The sequence below is a fragment of the Anser brachyrhynchus genome (assembly GCF_964034855.1).
Source record: "Anser brachyrhynchus genome assembly, chromosome: 9".
NCBI lineage: Eukaryota > Metazoa > Chordata > Aves > Anseriformes > Anatidae > Anser > Anser brachyrhynchus.
In genome coordinates this window covers 9,893,267-9,916,608 of record NC_137703.1, presented here as the reverse complement: position 1 = coordinate 9,916,608, position 23,342 = coordinate 9,893,267, and the positions used below count along the sequence as shown (strand labels likewise).

At 40.9% G+C, this 23,342-nt stretch overlaps 1 protein-coding gene across 3 annotated transcripts; it reads right to left on the bottom strand.

Moving 5' to 3' along the window:
- Positions 1 to 242: 242 nt before the first annotated feature.
- LOC308199540 (cytochrome P450 2J6-like) lies at positions 243 to 19,661 on the bottom strand. 3 transcript variants are annotated; one of them, XM_080603866.1, is made up of 10 exons: positions 19,257 to 19,661; positions 16,741 to 16,990; positions 9,596 to 9,758; positions 8,675 to 8,824; positions 7,439 to 7,599; positions 6,018 to 6,194; positions 5,471 to 5,612; positions 4,356 to 4,543; positions 3,240 to 3,381; positions 243 to 2,119 (listed from the first exon to the last, which is right to left on the bottom strand). In XM_080603866.1, the coding sequence occupies exons 3-10, from the start codon at positions 9,666 to 9,668 to the stop codon at positions 1,941 to 1,943; spliced, it is 1,212 nt and encodes a 403-aa protein (XP_080459992.1). In that variant the 5' UTR covers positions 9,669 to 9,758; positions 16,741 to 16,990; positions 19,257 to 19,661; the 3' UTR covers positions 243 to 1,940. The 3 variants fall into 3 exon arrangements, with proteins under 3 accessions (XP_080459992.1, XP_080459990.1, XP_080459991.1); XM_080603864.1 differs by lacking the exons at positions 16,741 to 16,990; positions 19,257 to 19,661 and adding exons at positions 9,839 to 12,370; positions 13,265 to 13,686; XM_080603865.1 differs by lacking the exons at positions 16,741 to 16,990; positions 19,257 to 19,661 and adding an exon at positions 9,864 to 13,686.
- Positions 19,662 to 23,342: the final 3,681 nt, after the last annotated feature.

Genomic DNA, 23,342 nt, shown 5'->3' with positions numbered 1-23,342 from the left:
GGGGAGAAGCACAGATAAAGCTGGAAAGGAGGCTGAGCGGAAGTGTGTAGGCCCTGGAACAGTATTTGATATAGTCTGTGTAGTCGACAGGAGAGATTATTCATGGCAGTTACTGCTATTGTGAACCCCACCCCTGCTGTTCTGCTTTCCCTTCCAGCCCAGCAAGCCTGTAGATGCTGGGTTGTGGTAGAGCAGACACTGTCAGAGCTACACTTTCTGAAAGTCAGCATGACTTTCAGTAGTTATTTCTTTTTTTTTTTTTTCAGTAACATGCTCCTCCATTTTAAATTAGGAAGTTCAGATGCACCACAATGATTTAATTACAAACAGATTATATCCCAGTATAAAAACACTTTTGGTACTCGTACAAATTCAGTCCTAAGTTTGCAGCAGTGCTTACAGCTTTACTGAACTCCAACATTTGAATATTTTCCAAAAGTGTTTTGGACTCAAGAATACTACAGCACTTTGCTTTACCGTAGCTACAGATGAACTTGGCTATCATCTCCAGCTGTATGCTTAAAACTGTCTCTGTTTTGAGTTGAATCAATGCCAGTAAGCAACTACATTAAGTAACAGATATTTTAGGATTCCTGCATCAAGCCTTCATTTAACTTTTCTTACACTGAGCTACCTCCAGTGCATCCTCTGTAGTTACTGTGCTCTTCTTTTTATGATCTAGAACCTCGAAGGAGAAATAAATGAGATTTTCCAAGCTCCCTCCCTGGAAACTCACTGATCATTGTTTTCAGCTCAACACTTGTTGAGTCCTCTGCTAATACTCAGAGGAGACAGAAGCTTGATATGATGAAAGGATGCAAGTGGTGGGAACCAAAAGAGAAGGTGAATCCTGAAACAGACATATGGATAAGGAGTGGATGGGAGCAGGAACTGAAAATGGGGAAGGAGAGATTGAAAAGAGATTGAATGGAGGGCAGGAAGTGTGGTATGAGTTATAATGAACTATGGTATGAGTTATAACGAAGAAAAGGGCCCAGAGAAGACAGGGGACATCTGAGCATTCAAAAAGTCCCTAGATGCTGCTTTCCAAAGTCACTACATGCCTGTGCTGCAAACAGGTAGCAGTGAAATCCACTGGCAAAGTGAATATCTCACCCCACATTTATGTTTCTTCCAGGCAGAATTGTTAGTGGGCTCCTACTGCCACCAGTTACTGTGTTCATCCGACAAGCAGGAGGCCTGATTAGATCTAAAGGTCCCAACCTCTTAGCGACCAATGTCAGCATGACTCTGCATCATAGAAAATGGATTTAAAAAAAAATAATAAAACTGTCAATACATCATAACAATGATCACACTGCCAAGCAACACATTGACGTTTTTAGTAAATATGAAATTTAAGTTTATTCAACTTCAAATTGACTCTTCATCTTCCACATGGGAGAGATGCTTAACTCAAACTCAGACATGCGCCCATATTTTAGTGTGTTTCCCTTTTATTTGTACCTGCCAACAAATTAAAGTGCCTAAGTTCAGGACAGAAGAACCGAAGTAGGACTTTAAAGGTGTACTTTCCAGAGTCAAATGACTCGAGGCCATCAAACCACTCACAGAAATGACACCTACTTAGCTCTTGCTGAGGTCCTCTGCTGAATTTTACTGAGGTTTGCTCAATAGTGATCACCGCAGTGTTCCTGCTTGGCTACAGCATGGAGGCACAGCAGGCTGTCTTCACAACTGGGAACCACAGCATCTTGCTTCTGGTGCTCTCCAAGAGGAAAAAACAGGTTAAGATCCTTGCAAGATGTTCTGGGACCAAACCAAAAGTTGCCTGGATCTTGGCTTGTGTCCACTTTCTGAATAGTCCTGGGATAGACCAATACCAATATACTGGCTGGCAGAGAAAGGTTTATACATTTGAGAGGAAGTTCACTGAGGTGAAGGTGGCTGCTTCATGGTGGTCTGTGGTGTGCTGCAGCCTAGCGTGGAATGGCACAAACCTTGTACGGGTGAGGCTGCAGCGTACCCCCCAAAATTGGCTCTGTGTTGATCTTTGTCACTCCCTCGGGAAGGCGGAAGGTGAATGCCCGTAGCAGGTTGGCAAAGAAAATGAAGAGCTCGGTCCTTGCTAGGTGCTCCCCCAAACACACTCGGTGCCCTGCAGAAGGAAAGGACAGTGAGTATCTAGGAATTTTTTAGTTTTGTAATCACTTTGCTCGTTCTTGCCATAAGCAGAGGGGGCTCTTGTTCAGGGCCAGGATCCTGAAAACCACAGAAATAAAACTTCCTGAATTCTTTCTCAGAAAGATCCCATCCCTCCAATGTCATATGTTAGGAGACACCAAACGAAAAGCCCGGCACAAATCCCTGAGGTACTATCATTTTTCTTTCTTGACCTGGCAGAAAATTACTTTCCTTTTATAGGAGATCTTGAGCTTCAGGGTCAAACATGAAGAATCTGCCAGCTGTTTGCACATGCTTTCTTAGTGAGTTCAGGTCAACAGATCAAAATTACTCAGCAATGGCCTTTGCAACTGAGCAAAGGCTTGGTCACTTTACAAGCAAACAAGAAGCCTACTGTTAATTTCCAAGTGTTCCTCACTGGAACCAATGGCACGAACAGCACAGAAACAAAAAAAAAAAATAAACGGGTTAATAATACATTCACATTTCCAGATTAGCAGACAAATTAAGGGAAAGCAAAAGCCAGCTATTCCATTTGTGCTAAGAAACCACTCCTGGATGGGCATCTAAGTGACTACCCTGCTACACCAGCAGAGATACTAAAACAGAGTAGGAACTTTACTGCTGAATGTGGTCTCAAACTCTGCTTTGTCATCTTAATTCCTTTCTTTTGCATCTGGCTTTTCAGTTCTGTACCCAAGAACTTTGTATATCAGGATGCATTTCTTCTTTTCTTTCAACTCGTTCCTATAAGAGGGATTGCAAGCAACTCCAGCATACAAAAGGTACATTACTTCTCAGGGAAAAAAAAAATACATATGAAGAATATTACAAGAAAAAAAAATGTGGATGACTGCAATATTTAACAAGCCTAGGAGGTTCAGGAATTCAAGTGGGATTCCCACCACATTGTACTAAGAGCAGCTTGGGGCTGGAGAGCACAGAAGTGTCTCTCTTGGCAGATACAAGCCAGTACTATTTAAAAGAAACAAACCGTGGTGATATAAGGTGTTATCTGAAGAAATATCACAGTCTCAAAATTCTGTATTCTTTATCTAATCTGTTGGAATTGGTCAAACTGCCGGTTCACTTACCTGCTGAGAACGGTAAGAAGGCTTCTCGATTTTTAAAGTTTCCTTCTTTATCCAGGAAATGGCCAGGGTTGAACTCCCGAGGTGTCTCCCATTGCTCAGGATCATACAGAACAGACGCTATATTTGGCAAAACAATGGTGCCCTGCAAGGAAGAAACCACTGATACAGTTCTATTGACTAACCTCTCACCTCTCAGTTTCTGCCTGGTGGATAAGACTTCTGTTCATTGCCATTCCTTTCTAATGTGCAGATATCAAGTGGTTAGAGGAGTATCTTGCTAGAAAACAGGAGTTGTTGGTCTTTTTCTTAGCTGGAAATTATCAGTTCCCAGCCTTGCGACCATGCCAGTGGGTGTTATTAGCATTAGTGATGTTGGTACAACTATATTGTGGTGCCCACTTCTACTGATAGTTTTAATGACACTTGTAGTAGGTCTCTTTTGTTGATATTCAGGTCCCAGTCTTGGAAACCTTCTTTCGGGTTTGAGAGAAAGAGAAATGCATCCAGAAATCACTGCAATACTCATCACTTCATTTACAGCAGGCTCTGAGCCCTTTTAGCAGTAGTTGTTCAGGCTTTGTCTTTACTGGTAAAGAGCACATTGTTCCCAGCAGACCAACACATGTGCCTTAGCGTACCTGACTGTCAGATCCAGCCAGAACAGAGACTGAAGCCTTCACCACAAAGTGAGTTAGGTGGGGCCAAACACGGAAGCCAGTAATGGTACTGGCGTCTCCCATCTCTCTTGCAATAAAAGTAACCGATTCTTGCTAGGGTTTTCCAGTGAGAACTGGCACTCAGCATAGCTTATGTCACTTTACAAAATTATTTAGAGGCTGTGAACACTTGTCTCAGGCTTTATTTGGGAGCAAGTCCCTCGCTGTCAGCTGTAGCTGACAGTCTCTCAGCTGTACAGATTCAGGCAGGTCACTGCAATTATCTCAGCTCATGGAGCTATTAGCCATCCCCTTACAAGTCTTCCTCCATCCCATCAGTACTGGCAGTGCCAAGTTAGGCAAAAATGTCATAACCAGTGCTTTGACAAACATTTCTCCTCTCAGTCTATATCCCCAGCCAAGCACAGCTGGTCTCTGCTGTTGTGTCATTTGTCTGTACCTTTTTGACGGGGAAACCTAGCAGTTCTGTATTCCTCACACACACTCTGGGCATGCCAACAAAGACAATATTGCTGAAGCGCTGGATTTCATGTACCACGGCATTTGTGTAGGGCAGTTTTCTCCTATCCTCATAGCAGATTAACTGGAAAGGACCCAGAACAGCATCCAGCTCCTTCTGCACTTTCTCTGTGGAGAAATATTCACCACTTCAGATGGGAAAAATGCATCAAATATTTCAACTGGTCTCTTTTCCTTAAAGCAATAGGAAAAAGTAGTATTTCAGCATAGTACATAAAGTCTTTATGATTTAACATCTGAATCTAACATATGAAACTAAAAGTCAAGAGCAAAACAAGCAAACAAACAAAACAGCAGTGTGGACCAGAATCATAAACAAGGACTATACTGTACTTATTTCAGCTTCGACATTAAACTCACAGTATGCTTGGTGGGTGTAGGGTGAGTCACTCAGCTCCACATTTTGAAGGTATTTAGGGATTGCTTAGTTTACTTTATCTCAAAATCTAAATCTCATTTTCAAAATTGACGCAAATGCCTTGGATATTAACTCCCAGTGCAAAGGAGGAGTTGGTCCAAGTATGGCAACACTGAACAAACAACATCAGAATCATCCTAAGACTCTGAATGCAAATATGCATGCAATGACACAGTCTTTTCAGCTTCCTGCTCAGATTGTGGAAATACAGATATCTTCCTCACATTCAGTGCTTGAGCACAGCAGATGGAAGAAACGTTGACTCCAGAACTATCCAAGTCCTTCTTAAACCCTGGCCATATCCTTTCTCTTCCTAGTGTAGATTTTAGGTGGGGGAGACTCAGTCTGGATCTACAGAGGCATTCATGGCATTGACTTGTCAGTGCAAAGAACTAACTTTTCTCTCACCACTACTGCCTTCACCCATCTGGTGTGGTCAGGTGAGAGGATGGATATTTGTTTTTTTCCACTGCTATAATTTTAGCATGCTGTTCTTAGTGTTTCCAGAGAGTGAGATCCAGACTCAACTAGTGGCTTTTGTGCCTCCGACTCATTACATCCAGTCCTCATTAACATTTGTCGTACCCACAGTATTTCACAGCAAGGATCCCTCTCACCTTGGATGTCTGGATTCACCACCATGTAGAGCAGTCCCCAGTACAAGGTTGTGCTTGAAGTCTCTGAGCCACCAAGGAAAAGGTCATTTATAACACACACCAAATTGTCTTCATCATACTTGGGCTTGTCCTCATCTTTAGACTGAAGATGATGATAAAAAGTTGAAGTTAAATATGGAAGTTAGTTTATCCTGTATGCCTCCCGAGAGTCGTTATTTCCACATGTGGAAATAATGGCACATGCACGAAGAACACTCCAATTTACAGTTTTTGATGAGTACTAAGAAATTAACAGTTTCCCAAATGTACGTGGTAAAGGCTGTGTTGCTCTTTTTCATGAGGTGGATTATTCTTTCATTAAACAACAACAACAAACAGGCAGTTTCATGCCTGATGACTTAATCCTGAAAAATTTAGAACAAATTGCAACTTTTACAGTTAGCCCAGAGTGTACTTCTAAACATGTGCCCCGCAATGTGTCACTCGTTTGGCCTTGGTCTGTCCAGTAAGCTATCCAACAGTGTGATCAGGCAGAACGAATACTTACTTTCTCTATTTCAGCCAGGTAAAAGTCAATGAAATCTTGCGGTTCATCTGGCATCCCTCTCTCCACGTGTCTTCTGATCTCCTTCCTCGCGAAAGAACTGAGGACATCATAGCAAGACAATGCCTTCTTATGAGGACCAGGGAGACGACACATCAGCCAGGGGAAAATTTCATACAGCTGGGGGAGTGACATACAAGAGGCAGTGTGAATTAGCTGTCAGTAACAAAGCTGCTCTAGGAACACCAAAGGGTTGAATTGTCCTGTCTGGAAATGCTGATAGTGGAATAAACAGATTATCATTGCTTTTAGTAGTTGTTGTGTGTTTTGTTTTTTTTTTCATCATGTGGGGAAACATTAATATTAACTTTGACACACTCCTGAATCTCAGTGTCTAGGCAATACTGCCAACGCTCCGCTCATGCCACTAACTCAGGCAAATGGTGGAGCTAACAGAAGGAAAGTGTAGACTGGGTAGCACTCTAAGAGAATTTCATTTCCCTCTTCAGAGTCCTTGTAACTGCTAGAGGAACTGATAATGGTTAAAAATGTGAAATCTTCACTCTGCTCAGAGTGTATTTATACGCATACTTGTTAGCTCAAAGTACCGTCCTCTGTTTTGGATAGCTCTCTCTTTGCAGCATCTGCCATCCCACCCTGCCAAGCAAACAGCATTTCTGTCTCCTCACTGCCTTTGTTCTTTCAAACCTACCAAGGAAAATTCTCAAATTTTGTTATGTGGTCATTTGTTGGTCATTCCACTAATCCTTCTTTAACATTTGTTTCACTCCAAACTCACAACATAAAGTGCCAAGACCCTGGAAAAGGTCCCACAGATCATTACACATCAGAACCTACTTTAACACTTCTCTGGATCTAAAGGGAAAACAGTACTGGAAACACTCTAGGATCCTGTTTGCCTTTTTCATCCTGTTTTCTGCTAGTTTCCACCAGTCCCTTTGCTCTTAACCTTTGGACTGGAATGTTCTAAGCTTGTAGCAGATAATTGTCTCATTAATTCCTGATATGATTCATCATTTAATTTTGTACTATTAGAATTTGTTCCATTCTTATAACTCCAATCCACAATATTTATGAGTTCTTGCAGCAGGATATCCTGAACCTCCACTGTATTGTTACGGTCTCCTTGCTTTGATCATCAGCAAATATCATCTGTTTTTCTATCCAAGTTCTTCAACAAAAATAATGAATAACTACAGTCAGAGTCACTGAACTATTGCCAGAATAACTCCACTAATGACGTCTTTCACTTATCTAATTATCTCTTTCTTTGTCTCTTAGAAATTTTTACCTTCTTCATAAACCTTAAACCAGTTGCTCTGCAGTTAGTGAGGACCCATTTTTGTATCCACACTTTCATTTTCTCCCTATTTCAGAAAAAAATTAGCATGTGATTTACGCACCTGATAAATGAAGCTGCCTGCAAATCTGAATAAGTTCTCTGTGGCACTGATCAGTTCATGGAAGGTTTTGTCCTCATCAGAGAAGTGATATCCAAAAACCAGAGCACAAATTACATTTGAAATAGAATGGAAGAGAGGGAAAGAAGGATCCACAGGTCTTCCTGCAAACACAGTAACTAGCATTCACTCTCAATGTTTTCTTCAGTTGTTCCTTATACAGATAAGATGAGATATTATTAGAAATTACATAAAATTATCTCTTTATCCATCTGGGGCATGAATGGGGACAGATGTGACATCAATATGTATTCATGAAAATAAAACATAGTCTTAGAGTAAAGGATAGGTTAAACTGTTTCCTCATTGCTCTAAAACAGTCTCATAGCCCTTCCTGTGAAATAGTATAGCACAATCAAGATTAATTAGAGGATATAATATTAAACCTGCTGTCCTCCATTGTATGGAAGAAAAGTTAGACAACGTGGAAGGCAAGAAATGTCATGAGAGATGAACTGAGAGAATATAGCAACAAACATGTTCAAAAGTATAAAAAGCTACTTAGGAGAAAAAACTGAAGAAGCTTGGGAAAGTTTAAGAGGCAGAATAGATGGATAGGAACTGCTAAGTATAAGTAATAAAATGATTACAGTCTCAGATGTAGAGAGTATATCATCATCTCTCTGATGATTTTTTAAAAGATATGAGACAGACTCCAAAAGTTATTTGGATGGAAGTGATCTTGGCTTGGACTCCACCAAACCAGGTGTAGAATCCTCTGAAGTTCCTCTCCCGCCTCCTACTTCTGATTCTGTTTCCAATAGTTACTTAGCCGGTCAGACACTAAAATATCCAGTTTATGTCATGGCACCTAGTGTCACTGGAATTTAGAGGAATGACTTGAGCTCTGCAATACTCTTCAGTTACCTATTGTAGGCAACCTGTGGATGGGTTTGCAACTCAGTGACGTCATGTCATTGTACACTCAGTAAATAATAGACAAATAGTAAGCCCAAGAAAGGAAGATTTCAGAAGTTCTCAACTTCAGTAGGTTTAGAAAAAGCTTTTTAGGAAAGAAATTCCCACTTGTAATACTAGGCTCTATCTGTTCTTCAGGCTTTGGTGAGTTTGGATATATGACTGTACCCACCCCAACCCTAGAAAGAGGTAGGTAAGCTTGCATACTAAAGATATGGATCCAGAAACTGAAAAGCATCTAGTTTTTTAGCAGAGAGATACCTTTCAGGCTCACAAAGAACTCCACCAGGTGAGAGGCCTCCTCTTGCACACGATACTCCAGGCCTTTTTTCCCCATCCCCAGACTGCGTAGAGTCATTATACCAAAGCGTCTCTGCTGCTTCCATGAGCGACCGGTTGCTAGTAAAATACCTGAAAGCATTCCCTGGCATATTAATATTTGCCATAGACATGAATCATTCATTTAAAAATAATTATGAAATACATGAGTAAATCAAGGAATATACTGTGATATGAGTAACTTTAGGAGGTAAAATTATCATAACCAAATATACCCAAACTATAACTAAGCCACATGTTCTTAATATTGATTGTAGTTAATTTTTGAAGAGAGCACTCTAAGGATCTGCTGACTGCTCCACTTCTTGCTAGAAAATCCTAAAATACATTAAGGAGAAATGGATTTTAATGTGACGGAGTCACTCTCAAAGGATATTCAGGAAATGTTTAAGAGTGACTGCTAACATAGCTATGAGACTTCTGGAGGTGGGTGTTATAGGTCTTTCACTCATGATGGAAGGTGTTTGGCAACCATACATAGTCTATATAGTTGCCAAAACCTATAATGATGCTTTGCATTCATGTAACATACAGCAAAATCACGTGCAGCAGAATGAATTATCCTATGAGGAGAGTAAGATTGCTGAGTTCTGCGCTAGGACTGCACACATCTTGAACACAGCAAAAAAGGTCACCTAGAAACAACCTGATTTGGAACATTTCCCAGGTTTGGGAAAGCTCAAGACAAAAGGCATCATGACAAATAGCAAGCTATTCTCATGAGCTAATAGGGTATTTGGACAGAGCATCCTGGATGGGAGGGCAGAGGGTTTAACAAGGCTGAGGAGGAGTAGTTTGCCAAGTCGACATTACTGTGCATTATTTATGGCAGGAAAATCTCACCTTTTCCTTTGGCCACTGCTCTGAAGAAAGGAGATACCATCCTTCCAGAAACATCGTCAGGGTGTGTAGTCATGCCATCCTTCACTGCCTGAAATCCATTCAGTATGATCACTGGTGCCCACCCGAACCACAAGGTGTATATGTTGCCGTAAGTTTTTGCCAGCTGTGGATGGGAAAAGTGCCAGAAAAGAACAGATAAAACTGAGTAAAATTAACCAATTAGGATAATCTGAAAATAAATACCTCCATCAGAAGATCCCGACGTAACTGAAAGTTCATTTGCACCAAGTTTCCAAGCAATGGGAGAGGAGTTGGTCCAGGAGGGAATTGCTGGCATGCCTTTCGCAGTTTGAGAAATTGAACAATTAACAAAAAAATGACCAGAACTACAAACGTTTGACTTATTGTCAGCATTTCAAAGCTGATTTTTCAGCTTCTCTCTATCAAAAATAATGTAGTGGAGCTTGGAAAAGGTGATCTTCCTTCTTGTTCCACCAGTTCTCTTTGCAGACTGACTCCTGTGGAGTCTCAATTCCTTTCCCTCCCTCTGTCCCTCCCTCTTTATCACTGCCTGCCCTTTTTCTGCACCCCATATATTCTCCATATTAAGATACATCAAACCAATCCCTGACCAAGGGCGTACCTAGCTGTCTATAGGTAGCCACAGCCTGAAAATGTGGAATCACGTGTGCTGAAGGTATTTGCCTTGAGAACCTTAAAAACATGCACAATTGTTCATCTCAGAATCACTGAATTCAGATTACTGTTTACATCCTGGCATGTAACTCTCATAGGTTAGGTTTAACAGACGTTTTAGCCACAAATATTAAGTTGCCTTTATATGTGATTGCAAATTAAGATTTGCCTCCCAGTTCACAAACACTTAGTTCACACAGACAAAAACATCAGTAGTTGGAGACTAAGCATGCAATTAGAAGATGAAATCGTTACATGTAATTTCTGAAAATTTGGCCTTGAGTGTTCAAACTTGTTTTTTCCAGTGAGATGGTAACAATAATATTTTCATCAAGTGCATATTAATGACATTACGATAATGACTAAAAACTTACAACTAAATAATGAGAAAAACAATCAACATATAAAAATTATGCCCTATTTAAAATGTAATTAAATAATAATTGTCATTATTATTTATATTTTTTTGAGTATGTAACTTATATTAAGGACTGTATTTTCCTTGGTTTATTTTCTACATTTGTAATCACAGTTTCAAAATCCTGGGTATTATGTCTATGACCAGTTGTCAATAGGTTTACAGAACACATCAAAAATCTGTCCTCTGATAATGAAGGGATTCACACCTAGTATGCAACACACAAAGGGCAAAGCACTGGGTGTCAATTGTCAGGGGATCCTATCTTGGCATGGCAAAGAGAAAGTGTCTTCGCTAAAAAATGAAGTACAAGTCTGAACAAGAATTTGCCCTGCCTTCCAACACATACATGAATGCAGTATTTTGCAAACCTGGCAACATTAGGGAAGTAATGTGACTCAGTGATGTCAATCTGTCTCCTTCATTTGGCCAAAATTTGCAGTTATCATAGGTACCTACATGCCTGCATTATACAATGAAGACAGAATGGAAAATTAGGTGGTTTTTTTTTTATGACCTTATCTATGCAAAAGTAACAAGTGGACATTATGGGCAGCATATGTGGGAAGGAGGCTGAGGTATTACAAGTTAGTTAAAACTGCCAACTGTGAAGCAGGAAATACCTGTGATAGGACTCAGCAAAATACAACATCTGAAAAAGTAGCCAAAATATCAATTTTAAAATATTGAAAAAGTTGAACAAAATTAGTTTTGTGCAGACAACTAAAGTCAGGAGAAATGCTGACTTACATAAATTTCTTTAAAAGACTAAATAAAATCATATTCATCTCTTTATCTGTTTGGTCAACATCACTTCTAGAAAGAAAATTTGGAGACAAAGAAAGGCTGAGAAGGTTGCAATAATATACAACAGTGAACAGACAAAATAATGAATAAAGACTGTAAGACTAAAAGATTGCAATACCAATGTAACCCCTGTACCACCTTTGTCTTTAAACAGTTCATATGTTCAAAACCAGGACATCCAGGACTTTACAATGTGTATACTTCTAAACCAGCATTTAAAACAAACAAACAAACAAACAAACAAAAAAACAGATAAAAGCACTGACCTATAACTTCAATTTACTTCATGCAATACTAACAATAAGGAATGATTACATTTATCTAGTTTCCAATCTGTCAAGTATCTCAGGGTGCTTTATCATTATAAACCACATTTTTGATCTGTCAAAGCAAAGATTCCTACATGCTAGTAAGAAATTACACAGCACTACGGGATTATTTATATTTAACGTGTAACGGAGCAGACTTGCTAATCTGACAAGTATTAATGCCCCAATATCTACATAGTAGGAATTTAAATGATAGTCAGCTGCAAAACATGAAAGACAGAATCAGCCCAACTCAGTAATATATTATAATTACTGCACTCAACTTGTAGCGATGCATTATCCCAGATTAGTGTAAGTGGAGCAGTAACAACTCCCATTACCTATCTCCACCTTACACTTTTTGTTGTAAATCCTTTGCAGTCAGGTGTTTACAACTCCCCCGAGTCTTTAATCAGTGTGTGGCAAGCAGAAGTAAAGGAAGAGGAGGTACAAACCACAGGGAGACTGAGATGGAAGTGGCCACGTGGATGTTATGGAGGGTCACAGGTTGGCTGGTAACTGTGAGAAGACAAAACATCCTCTGACCTGCGAGAAGGTAAAACATCCTCTGACCAAACCTGAAATTGTGACAGTTCCCAGTCTTCAATTACACTGTCATTCCTGTTTCTCTCCTTGCAAACTTTGTCTCAAGCTGAGCTATTTTCCATGAAATTCCAGGTTTGACAGCCTGACTCAGGAATATAAGTAAGCCTCTGCCAAATACTTTGGATAAAGATTTAGGTGAAATTTCTGTGTTAAAATTGTCTGTCTTAAGGGAAAAAAAATCAACTGGTAGCACAGAAGCTCAATAACCCTCCATCACATACACACCCCTAAATCTCTAGCACGGTGGCAGAGCCAGCGACCTTTTGAGGTATAGCACTAACTGCATTAAGCTGCTAACAGCAGAAATCTGCTTTGCTAAAGTAGCAACATGGCAATAAGCCATGTGCAAAGTGCGGTGGGCAGAAGGCTGACTCATGCCTTTCTTCCCCATTTGGGAAGTTTTCTTCCTTGCTTCCAAGGACAGCTGGATGATGGGGACTAGCACTGTGAGGTGCTAATATGAAGAGAACAGGGGGGTTGAGGGTTGCACACCATGTGTGGCAAGAAATTCCCTTCACAATTGATCTTACAGCCTGAACTGTGCCCCAACAAGCCCTGTTAATCTGCTCGCTCTCTCAGCATCTGCCTCCGTGCTGGTTCTTTGTTGCTCTTCTGCCAATCCCCTGGGGGAGGCAGGGACACGTCTCATCAATGACTGCATTTATCCAAACCTCCCGTGGAAGAAAGCCCTCAGACAATGTCACTCGTGGCTTTGCCATTCGGCCGCCTGCCTTCCGGAAATAATTTCCATCACCTATAGCAACTCCACTAGTGTGACTTTCAAGAAAGATGGTAAGCCCACTCAGCAGCTTTCAGCATTTGCCAATTACTTACGGATCAGAGGTGAAGTTGGGTGGCAGCCACTGACGCTATATAGCAAATTAATATGCAAGAGATTAGCAGTCGATACTGGCAAAGAAAATGCAGTCCTTTATACATAAGTTTCTCAATTGATTGCACATGAAGCAACTGCAGTACATGGACACATCCCCCCACTTCAGCAAACCAAATCTACATATTTGACCTAATTTTTATTTATTGCCCCAATTATTATGTTATTGCTTGTGTATTCCAGTAGCAATGTCCAGGACGGACCTTTTTCCCAAAAAATGTTTCACAGGTGTTGAGTGGAAGGATTGAGAAACGCTACTTGAGATCAAAACTGTTGCTTCTCCTATAGATATTAAGCTACACTAGTACTGCTAAGAGAGCTATCAGAGTTTCTCATATATATACACACACACACTAGCAAGGCCATCTCCTACCACAAGAAATGAGAGGCAGCCCATCACTTTTACATATTGCCCATGGTTAAACGGGACAGCTGGCACAGCAGAGTGGGGACATCCAACACGCACAGGACAGCACAAGGGTGAGGTTCTGGACCTGGGGACAGAGGAGGAGAAGAGAAGCACCCTCGAAGGCTGAAGAACTGATGTACAAATGGAGAAAAATAGGAGTGGAAGAAGCAACCTCTTCCAGGCTTATATGCTTCATGAAAGATTTTTCTTCACAATGTCTTACAAATTATTTCACCAACTGGAAAATCCCCTCAGCTTGTAGAGATTCTCAGGACACGTACTGAAAAGATCAGCTGCCCCTCCTCAGCACATCGCTTCTGAACCTGCTGAGTGTTTCCCAGGTCTTCAAACACTTTTCCTCAGATCCTGTCTTTTCACCTCAGAAATTTGCCCTCGCTTCCATTTTTCTTGCTTTTCACACCCCTCCTTCCTGCCAGGGGAGCCACCTGCACAAAGGAGCCCTCAGCTGCCCTAACAGACCTAACATTCACACAGCAGTGCTGGACGCAGGAACCACCACATAAGAAGACATCGGAGTATTTCCAGGCAGTTTTCACGGCAAGATGATCTCACCATTTGCTGTGGCTTCCCAGAAATAGGCAGAGCTCACACGGCTGGTAGCCAGGTGCCTCCCCTCTGCCAGTCGCTGAGACCTCTCCAAAGCGAAGCCATTTCACGGATTTACGGCCAGGTTCAGCTGGATCAGTGCCCAGAAAACACAGGTTAGAAAAGGAATCCGTGAATAAATAAGAAGGACCAGGTTTCCTGACTGACCGATGAGCCTCACAGGCGTTGTCACCAGCAGATACATCCTTATCTCTCCTCTTAAGTATTTATAAAAACAGTAGGATAATTTCTTCTGCTATTACACTTGGTATTTCCTGTCCACCTTCAGCAGATCGCACTGACTGCTTTGTTCCTTCAGAAGCCAGGGGGAAAAACAGAGTTTGTACATGTATACTTGCATATTATGACTCCAGAAACCATACAGTTCGCAGACATTTCATAGCTGGTTTTCTCTGCTTTGTGTAAAAAAAAAAAATGCCTGCAACAACATGAAGGCCAAAATTCTGTTTTCCACTAGTCTTTCCTGCAGACATTTAGTCCTGTTAAATTTGTGCATTGCACATACCTGCCTTTTACCACTTGTCTTTTCCTCACCCATTTTAATAACATGTTCCAAGCTGAAGAGAACGTCATTAATTCTGTCACAAGCAAACTTCTCCCAGCAGACATTACTTCTCAAACGTGCCATCTGGCCTGTTTTAAGCCAAAATCTTCTGAACAATGTGGTCATGATCGTATAACAAATAACTGCTTTTAATGAACACGTTTTACCCCCAGAGATCCTCGTGATGCTCAGTTTATGGATGCAAAAGAGAACGGCATCACAAAATGATAAGTGGAATCATGAATGGATAATGCAAACACTGGATTTTGAAAAAAATAAAAAAGAAAAAAAGGAAAATTTCATCTACAGTTGAAAACAATAATGAAACTACTTTTATAAACAAAATAAACTTACTTCTAACCATTCAAAACATTGGTTTAAAAAGTTTTAAAAGAACTGAAAAGCATTTTACCCTGCTTACTAATTTATTTATTTTTTTAATTTCAGGCTTTCCAAAACTCTGTACTTCAACATAAGGCTGAGCAAGAACATAAAAATGGTAGGTCACACGGCTGAAACACTAAGAATTAATGCTTGCCAGCTGAGCACTGTAACAAAGCTTTATGTCGCCCTCACCATAGGTCCCAGCACAACTATACTAAAGCAGACTGCACATATAGGGAGGTAGCATCCTTGCACGTTTATTTTCAAGCTAACTGAACTATCCCACATTTTTTATCCCTTTTTTTATCCCCCCCCCTTTTTTTTCCCCCATTCAGTGAAAGGTGGACAGCAATATCCAACAACAAAGGTTGTTTTTCCCCTGTCAGAGCTCAGTTCAGACCCCAGTGTGCACAAAGCCTTTAATTTTGTGACATATGCTATGCCCAGCACTGTCAGTGCCCTGGCAGCCCCTGCTCTATGAACAAATTCAGATCACAGAAAGCTTTGTCTATTGTCTCAGGCCTCCATCCCTCTGATGCAGAATTGTGATGCTGTCATGAAGAGCCCAGGAAGCACAAGAAAATCTAGCCAAGCCCACAGAAAACCACTTTTGAGAGCTGGCTTCTCACCCTGAATGCCTGTGTAATTCTTGGCAAGTTGTAGTCCCCCCTTCAGATGTGGCCAATTGCTAATTATATGTTCACTTAATGGATGTCTGTCTTCAGACAGCAAAGCTCAGGGCTGGAGAAGCACAATTTACTCAAAACTTGTAGTAACTGCAGCAGTGATGTGAATACAAATATTTAATTTTATATTATTTTTGTATCTTCATACACAAATGTTGATAATGTGTTAAAGCTGTTAAAAGACTCAGTCCCTAAACTGATCCATCGAATTACCCATTATCGGACAGTGGTGGCACTGGGGCTACAAGGCCTGTTTCCCCATCAAAGTCAGGGTGATGGTACCCGAAGCTGTGAATATTTACTTCTTATCTTTTACACAGCATTCAGACAATACAATGAGGATGCCACGGGAAATCTTATGGATGTATGCAATATTTGCTTTAGTGCAAATTTGGAGGATGCAACAAGTAGGCTGATTACACCCACTGGATGATAAGGGTGTTGAAAAACTGAGGGTAACCTGTGCCATTAGCCATGTCCATCCTGTCCCATGCGAATAACACAGCAAGTGATCAAATAGCAATGAAATTTTAGCATGCCTCATAATTCAAGTCTCCACAGAGACTAACTTAAGAGGACGATAGATACAGAGTTTCCTAAAGTCTGAAAATTCCTCAGTGCACACATAACAAAGCAGGCATTCATCAATGTGCAATCAGACAGCTGTCAATGGGCAGCAATGCAGGTTGCTACATCCAGACACTCCTTGCGACTTGTCAATAACGTGGCAATCATCTTTTCAACATCTACACTTACAGCGTAACCCACCTTTCAGAAAGGGATGGCAGGTGGAGAGATAAGTCCTCTGTCTTGGTTCGTTATGCTTGGGTTGAGCTGTGGAGACATTTTCTGTTGGGATTCACGGAGTGCAGGGCTTTACTTTATCAAATGGCGGCACTATTCAAGGAGAATCATTTTGGTCAGCTCTGTCTTAATCTTCCAGTCAAACACACCCGAAAGATCAGCGGAAAATAATTTTCAGTCCTGACTCCCCTCCTTCAGAAACACAGCTGAAAAACTGGATAAAAACCATCAGTGAGCTAAAATTGATGAACAATAGCTAAAATTATTCTATTCAGTGTTTTCTACTTTATTTGTTTTGAATATAGCAGAGTTTTTTTCTCTTGGCAGTACTTAACAGCAAGGAAAGGAGAGAGGCTGGGTAAATGGAACCACATTCTGCTTCTAAGCCTCATCGCTGCAACTCCCACATCTCAAATTGTATAATTACTTCTCGTTCCTACACCTGGGCTCAGTCTAATGCCACTATCACACCTAGAGAAAATTAGAGTTAATACGAGACATACCATGATTTATATGGGACCTTCCCCAGTGCACTGCATCCCCCTGTGTGGGAGAGGCTATAAACACAGCGAGAAAAGGGACCTCTGGTATGGATCAGAGGAACATGGTCACAGTGAACAATCCCCATGGACCTAACAAGCAAGAAACTTCGCAGACAGTGCGTTTTACCAAAGAAACCTGTTGCAGACATGGTATTGTAGCATTTGAACCTGCGTGTTGGTGAGCAGCATCCCAGCCTCAGCCAGCCTCGTACTGATGGCAAACGAAGCTGCAGTGAGCCGCAGCGTGCCCTGGTGAAACTGGTTCCTTTAAAGCTGGCTCCTGCTGAGCTGGTTACAGCACTGCAGGCACAGCCCTGTCACAGAGACCTTTGCTGCCCTCTGCCTGGCTTCTCGGAGGTTGCACTGCTGAAATATTAAAACTGGAATTTTTTTCACGTGCTTGGTCTGTAACAAACTAACCCCCACTCTCTCTAGCTGCTGCTGATGTTCTTCTTGAGCAGGTTGAAGGCTGAACAGAGACAGCTTCCGTTAACTACATCATCAGACTGAGCACATGCATTAGCGCTAGACATCTAGATTTAAGCAGTGATGTAAACTCCTGAAAAGATGTGTCCTTTTCTGCCGTGACTCAGGCCACAGTGATTGCTGACAGTGGTGAGCCTGAAATCCTGTGCATCTCCGTCTGCAGGTCCCATAACTCAGCCTTAAAGCTTGTAACATCACTTAAAAGTGGTCTGCCTTTCCACAGGATATTGTTTTCTGTCCGTGAGCGCCAAAGCTACTGATACCCTCAGTATTTATGGAGGGTGGTGACTGTGATATTTGTCCCTGCTGAAAACTGCTCAAAAGCAGGTTAAGGGAAGCCACCTTCATTATATGACAAGCTACAGTCATCTATACCTTGCAGGTGGCAATCCAACATGAATTTATAAGGCACGTGCTATACATATGTGATTGCATCATTGGAATAAACATTTTAAATAACTCCTTGGAATACTGTCAAAAACTCATAGAATACAAAATAGTCAAAAATTTTAGTTCAAAATGTTTGCAGGCTATAGAAAATATTCTCTACTTTTAATTGTATGACCTTCTCTTATAGTTCCGGAATAACATCATTCATAAAGTCATTTTCTCTGCAATGCTCCTTAAAGTGCATTCCTTGCAGAATATCATCACATCACCAGCTGACCCCAGAACATACTTGTATTATTATCTCATCCCCTGCCTCACCTGCTGCATCTCAGAAACTATTGAGGGAAAGAGCTACAATTGTATTATTGTTATTTCTTTAATATTAGGATCTCAGTCTGCGGGATAGCAAATAAATAGCTCCTGGGGTATTGGCTAAAAATAACATCGGCTGAGATTTGTTCACAGACACTGTTACAAGTTCATAAGCTTTTCAATAAGGAAAAAAACAAACAAACAAACAAAAAAATTATCAGGAGCGTTTAGGTTGATGATCTGAATAGAAAGATTCTGAATGGAAAAATACAGTTACAAATAACACCTCAGAACACTTTTTTTAATGAACATGTTCTATTTTCCCCACTAAATCTTTTATTCAAGAAAACGGAAAAAAAAAATATTTTAGATCTGGACATCAAACTTGAATTGGAATACTCTGGCTTACAGAGGCATTTTGAGTCACTGCAAAATTATACTGCCTTTTTCTGCTGTGATTCGCTGCTCTGTGAGAACCGTTACACTCAACAAAAATTCCCAGAGAAACTCCCTGGGGAAAACTGGCGTTACAGGTAGGAAGGAAGGAGGGAAGGACAAGAGGCTTTGGAATAGGGTCATCTCACCTCTCCAAATATCTGACCTTAGAACCAATAAGGAGAAATATCAGAAATATCACAGCCTTCATACATTCATAATCATAAAAATAAAAAGCCAGATAAAACGCTGTTTTAAAGTTAAGGCCTTAAAGTTTCTGTGAGCCATGACAAGTTTGGGGAATACATTTCTCACCTCGCTCCAGGCAGCAGTTTGGGATCTGGTAACTTCAAGAAATTCGGCCTAACCAGGCTCAGTGTTTAGGCCGACTAACAAGGTCCTTGATTAAATACTGAATAGAACTATATGTAGAACAGAATCCCTTTCAGTGCCTCTTTCAGTTTGGCAGGGTAGCATCCATAAGCATTCCCAGAGTTTTCCATTAAATTCTGCAAAGCTTCCCATACCCCACGTTTCCCTAGTTTCTTTCTGAGATTGTGCCAAAGCCACAATAAGGAGCAATAAATTACATTAATGGCATCTCTCCTAAAAAGAAAACTAAGTTAGTTTGACATTATTTGGTGACTACAGACTTTTTCTGTTTGCCTCCCAGTGCCTACAACTTGATTATTTTTGCCAGGATATTCTCAGAAGTGCAATCAGGCTGACTGATTTATAACTCCACAATTTCTCCTACCTTTTGAAGATAAATAAACATTTGACCTTTTCCCATCCTCCACAGGTTCTCGTAGATAATTGCTAATTGCTCTGAGGTTAATACCGGTCCCTAAGTACCCGGGGACGAATCAGCCTAGCCAATTTGAAAACATCACATTTATCCAGTTATTTTCTAACCTCTTTTACCTAATCTAGACACAAATCTCCCATGAATGTCACGGGTGTTAAATGTATTTTCCTCTGGATCACCATTACCGTTTTCACTGAAGCCAAGAAGGGCATTAAATTGTCCATCTGCCGGAGAGCCTTCTTGATGTACCGCGGTTTTAAGAAACCAGCACTTTCCGTGGTCTTCTATTTACTACCGAAGTACAGAATTATTATTCTTTATAACTTGTATTTACTTTGCATACAAACTTTGAAGAGGCATGGAGCAAATCTATCAGGGAACACATCCAGAAGTTCCAGATGTTCAAATTTTCATTTCATTTTGATATTGACTGGTGAACTCTTAAAGGAATGGGAGAGTGCAGAAGCATTCAGTTTGGTCCGTGCTTCTGACACCCTGCAGACACTGGAATATGTTTGTTAAGGCTCAGGAAAACAAGGGCAAGAACTGTGCCCTTACTAATGTGGGAGTCTGTGTTAAATAACTCCACCCCCCTTTACCTTTTGCTCTTGCCCTTCTCATTCTTTCACGGGAGCCACATTTCTCTCACTGACAAAGGGGAGTACTTCTAAAAGGTGGGAAAGGCCCACTTTTTTCCTGCAGATTCATCACAGCACAGAGTAGAACCATCTAAGCTGGCTTTGCAGGGGTTAGCCTCAATGTCAGGAAGCAGCTCGCTGCAGAAAGGAAAATTCCTATCTATCTGGACTAACTGCTCCTCTGCAAACCAGGGCAGGCAGTGGGCGAGCTCTGCAGGGCTGAGCTGGCCGGCTTCTGCTCCCCAAGCAAGGTCATTCACAGCCAGCTCAAGCACCTTGGCACTGAATGTATATCCTCGTTTTCTAACACAGCTACACAGCCAGCCGCCCTGCCTGCTCCTCAGAAGGATATATAAGTGCTTAAATATTTGTTTTGCAGTGACCTCTCTCCTCCCAAAGCATTTTATGTGCTCCTGTTCTGTGATCTCTTCCCAGAGGTCATGGCGTTTGTTGTCACGTTTTGTAGCTGATATAGAAGGAAGCAAACACCGATCTGTTTTAAGTTTGGAAAGCAGACAACTAGAAGATAAATAATTGGAGCTACTGAAGTACTCAGTCCTCTCATCTTGTTGCTGCTTTATCTGTCTTCCAGCTGATACAGGAAAAAAATAACTTACTAACTCTTAGGCTCTCTTCCTACACAGCCTTTGGTTTTCTTATCTTTCTCCTTTCCTTAGAATTTTTGTGTTTTATTCTTACCAGGTTAAAAAAAAAGGACTGCTAAACAAGGTGTATTTAAAAAGATCTCTGTACTGTGATCCATTTTTCCTAACCTCTTACCTCTAAGAAAATGTTTTCTCTCCGATTGAGTAAAGATCTGTGAATGTGAAAACATTTTACATGTTAATTTTGAGATAATTATATTTTAACAAAGTTAAAGCTCTCACAGAAACCTTTAATTTCCACCTAATTTTGGAAAAAAAAAAAAAAAAGAAAAAAAAAGTTGACCTAGATGCATTGTTTCAACTGTAATGTATAATTATTACAGGTTTGTCTCCCCAGTTGTCCCTACAGCAAAGGCTTTTTTTTTTTTTTTTTTTTAATAGTTGGCATCAGTTTGATGTGCAAGGAGAAGAACAAATCTCACACCTGCTGACATGAGCCACTCCAGAGGCAAGACATGTGAGGCCACCCCCACCAAGTGACTCTGGCTTTGCAGAACTCAGTGCAGAGAGAAGAGCACTGCAGTACTGTAAGGCTCTGAGCCTCTCCAAGAGCAAGCTGAACCCAGCAGCTTCAGCTTTGCCTCTCTGCATTTTCTACATTTTCCTTTATAGCACATCTTCTGTGTCTGGACTCCCTTTGCTCTCAGATTTGTTGGCCTTCTGTGGCAACACCAGCCAGGCTTTCAATGTCCTTTGCGCTCAGAAAGACCAGGGTATTTCAGAACATGAGTTTCAGTGAATCCCTTTTAAAATAGGTCGGACAAGAACAGAGAAGACAAGACTCTGAAAAGCATCCCTCCTCTTCCTCACCCGCTGTGCCCTGGCAGCTCCCAGCTGAGACACCCCTGCACCCTCTGTGAGCCTCCTGCTGGTGTCCTGCTGCCACGTCTCGTGGGCTGGGGTCTCCTTTCCAGGCAGCTGTGCACAAACGAATTAAAAATCCCCAGCGAGCGCAGCCTGTGTCAGATAAATATGTGTAAATAACCTACCCATGTACGATCTGTAATTTTCATACAAAGTACCCTGAGCGTCTCGTCTTGAGCATGCAGACAAGTAGTAGTTACGTCCATTGTTTTGGGTTGTGTCATTCCCAGGGGTGCAGGCAGCTCGACCTGCTTTGGCTTCATGCATGCTTTCCCAGACAACTTTCCATCTGAGGTCTGTTTATGAGCTTCCCTTTTGAAAGTGTATCTGGGGAAGCATCTGGCCATCGGGAGTGACAGCATCACATAGCAATGGTGTTAATGCTTGTAACGCTACCACTGTTTCCTGCTTCATTTTTAAGAAGCAATGACAGCCCCAGCACCCCCAAATCACAGCATTTGCTGCTTTGCCTTATCTATCCACATGCATGCAGATCCAGAGAGACTTTGACATCAGTTTTTAACAGGGCGCTCAGTTTTCAGTCAAATAAAATGTCAGAATGTGATCTTCCATATTTTACTAGTGCTATTCTGCCATTTAATTTAATAACAGCTAAATATCAAGTGCCTTACTATTTTGATGCCATGTTCCATCAGCTATTGAATTAGAAATAATGAGACAGATCTTAATTTGTAATGCATTGTGGACTGCCTAAACTCATCTCAATGACACAGTGGCTGACATCTAGTGATGACTGATTTAACAGATCATCATTTGTTTAGCTGTCCTATCCTCTCACAATGAAATAGGAATATTAATGAAGGACAAGTTCACTTACATTTTACAAGTCTGTTTCAGACAACATAAATAAATTTATATTCACCACAGGAACCTTTTTTTTTCCTCCTTTTCTACTATTATAGGCTCTTTAATTGGATTTGACTAGTATTTTGTGTATGCAACAAGCCTTTGTAGCTTCAGGTATATCACTGAACTTCTGAGGCGATTACAAAGCATCTCTGGTGTCTTCCATGTGTATTTTTCAATTTACCATCAGCTCTAATTCCAGCAGGCTCTGTAATTCAAGTAGGTCCCTTGAGGAGCTCCTTGCACTTGCTCTAGCAACTACCCAGTGCTGATCCTGACAGAAGTCAACCACAGAACAGGAGTAAATAGTTGCTCTGCTACAAAGGACTTTCCAAACATTAACATGGAAGCATTTAAAAACATTAAAAATATCTGACCTAAAAGAAATCTCTCTGTATCTTCACTCTGTGACACAGTTCAGCCTGCACCTTTTCTCTGTTGTACTCCCACCAAATAATCTCTGGCAGATTTAAAGACGACATTTATATATATATATATGTTGGCTCAAATCTCAAAATTCACAGTGAACTGTAAATAATTCATAAATAAAAACGGCTGC